The sequence below is a fragment of the Aptenodytes forsteri genome, unplaced genomic scaffold, assembly GCF_000699145.1.
Source record: "Aptenodytes forsteri isolate BGI_AS27 unplaced genomic scaffold, ASM69914v1 Scaffold403, whole genome shotgun sequence".
In the NCBI taxonomy this organism is placed as follows: Eukaryota; Metazoa; Chordata; class Aves; order Sphenisciformes; family Spheniscidae; genus Aptenodytes; species Aptenodytes forsteri.
In genome coordinates this window covers 28012-30217 of record NW_008795248.1, presented here as the reverse complement: position 1 = coordinate 30217, position 2206 = coordinate 28012, and the positions used below count along the sequence as shown (strand labels likewise).

The following is a 2206-nucleotide window of genomic DNA, read 5'->3' as shown; positions in this document are numbered from 1 at the left end:
CGCTTTCACCCTCCCTGAAGCAATTGGGGTCGAGGGCGAAGAGGTGGCACAGCTCTGCTCCTGCCCTGCCTGCGCTCTTATTCACCATCCCCCACCGTGACGTGGTTTCCCTTCGAGAAGTAAGACGTTGCTCTTGTTTGCGACCCACAGCAGGATGTGCCGCCAGAAGAACGAAGGAAGAGCCAAACCTGGAGCGCGAAAGCGCTGAGCGAGGGGGAGGGCACGGCGTGGCGGCAGCGAAACGGGAAGGAAACGTTTCGGAGAGCCCTCGGTGGGAGGCAGCTCCCGAGAACGAGACGGGGCCAGAAGGGGGTAAACTCGTCCCTCGTGGAGGAAACCAAAAGGTCCTCAAAGAATCCAAAGGCCAGTACAGAACCGCCACCGGGGAGAAGAAGTACACGTGCAACGAGTGTGGAAGAAGCTTTGGACAGAGCTCCAACCTCATCGTGCATCGGCGGATCCACACCGGAGAGAAACCTTATAAATGCCACGAATGCGGGAAGTGCTTCAGGCAGAGCTCGAACCTCATCGTCCACCAGAAGACTCACACGGGAGAAAAGCTCTACGAGTGCCCCAAGTGCCAGAAGTGCTTCCCAGACAGGTCGCTGCTCATCAGGCACAAGAGGGTCCACGTAGGAGAAAAACCTTTTAAATGCCAGCAGTGTGGGAAAAGCTTCATTCACCGATCGAGACTTCTCGTCCATGAGAAGGTGCACGTAGGGGAACAACTCTACCAGTGTCCCGAGTGTGGGAAATGCTTCAGGGACAAACCAAAGTTCCTCCAGCATCAGCGGCGGCACGTGGGGGAGCGGCGCTACAAGTGCTACGAGTGCGGGGAGGAGTTTGGGCAGAGCTCGGACCTCAACCTCCACCAGAGGATCCACGTGGAGGAGAAGCTCTACCAGTGCTCCACGTGCGAGAAGTGCTTCAAGGACAGGTCCACCCTCATCAGGCACGAGACGGTGCACACGGGAGAGAAACCCTATAAATGCCACGAGTGCGGGAAGAGGTTCACCCGCAGCTCGGACATCATCGTCCATCAGCGGACGCACACGGGGGAGAAACCCTTCCAGTGTCCCGAGTGCGGGAAGAGCTTCAGCCACCGGTCAAATCTTTTCCGACACCAGAGGATGCACACGGGGGAGAAGCCGTATAAGTGCGAAGAGTGCGGGAAGCGATTTGGGCAAAGCTCAGAGCTTATCGTCCACCAGCGGACCCACACCGGGGAGAAACCCTACCACTGCTCCGAGTGCGAGAAGTTCTTCAGGGGGAGGTCAACCCTCTTCAGGCACGAGAGGCTGCACACCGGGATCAAGCCGTACGAGTGCAGCGAGTGCGGGAAAAGCTTCGGGCAGAGCGGGGACCTCATCGCACATCAGCGTTTCCATACGGGCGAGAAGCCCTACCAGTGCTCCCAGTGCCGAAAGTTCTTCAGCAACAGGTCCAGCCTCGTGCGGCATCAGCGGCTGCACGCGGGGGAGAAGCCCTACAAGTGCCACGAGTGCGGGAAGAGCTTCGGGCAGAGCTCGGACCTCATCGCCCACCAGCGGACCCACACCGGGGAGAAGCCCTACCCCTGCCCGGTCTGCGGGAAGAGCTTCAGCAGGAGATCCAACCTCATCGTGCACCAGAGGGTGCACAGAGGGCTTTGCAAGTGCCAGAAATGCGGGAGAAGCTTCCAGCCCAACTCACGTTTTGGCGTGACGGCAGGGAAGGACTCTCTCCAGTGCCCCCAGTGTGCAGGGGGTTTCAAGGAGGGGTCAAACCCCATCGAACACCAGAGATAACACCGGGGAGAAACGGCTCCCTGCTCGGAGCAGGGAAGGAGTTTTGGGAAGAGTTGCGAGGTCGTATATGAAAGAGAAAAAAAATCAGCGCTTCTCCTAGGTAAAAATTCCTCAGTTTTAAAGACTGCAAAAGCGGGGGGGGAAAAAAAAAACCCCAAACACCCCATGCAAATGACCTAAAGTAGGCTGCTCCGTAAATAATAGACTGTTGGGGGTTTTTTTGCTAATTATTTCCTCTTATTATTGAGTTTGCTCAAAGGGCTTGATGTGTCGGGCCACGATCCACTCGCTCCCAGTCGAACACTAGAGATAACACCGGGGAGAAACGGCTCCCTGCTCGGAGCAGGGAAGGAGTTTTGGGAAGAGTTGCGAGGTCGTATATAAGAGAAAAAAAATCAGCGCTTCTCCTAGGTAAAAAT

At 56.8% G+C, this 2206-nt stretch overlaps 1 protein-coding gene across 1 annotated transcript in view; it reads left to right on the top strand.

Annotated features, from left to right (window-relative positions):
• The window catches only part of LOC103898530 (zinc finger protein 721), a 165826-nt gene extending 163975 nt beyond the window's left edge, over nt 1-1851 (top strand). Inside the window, 1 exon segment of the mRNA XM_019471934.1 lies at nt 374-1851. Within this exon segment, the coding sequence (XP_019327479.1) occupies nt 374-1787 (1414 nt within the window). The 3' untranslated portion in view covers nt 1788-1851.
• The last annotated feature ends 355 nt before the right edge of the window (nt 1852-2206 follow it).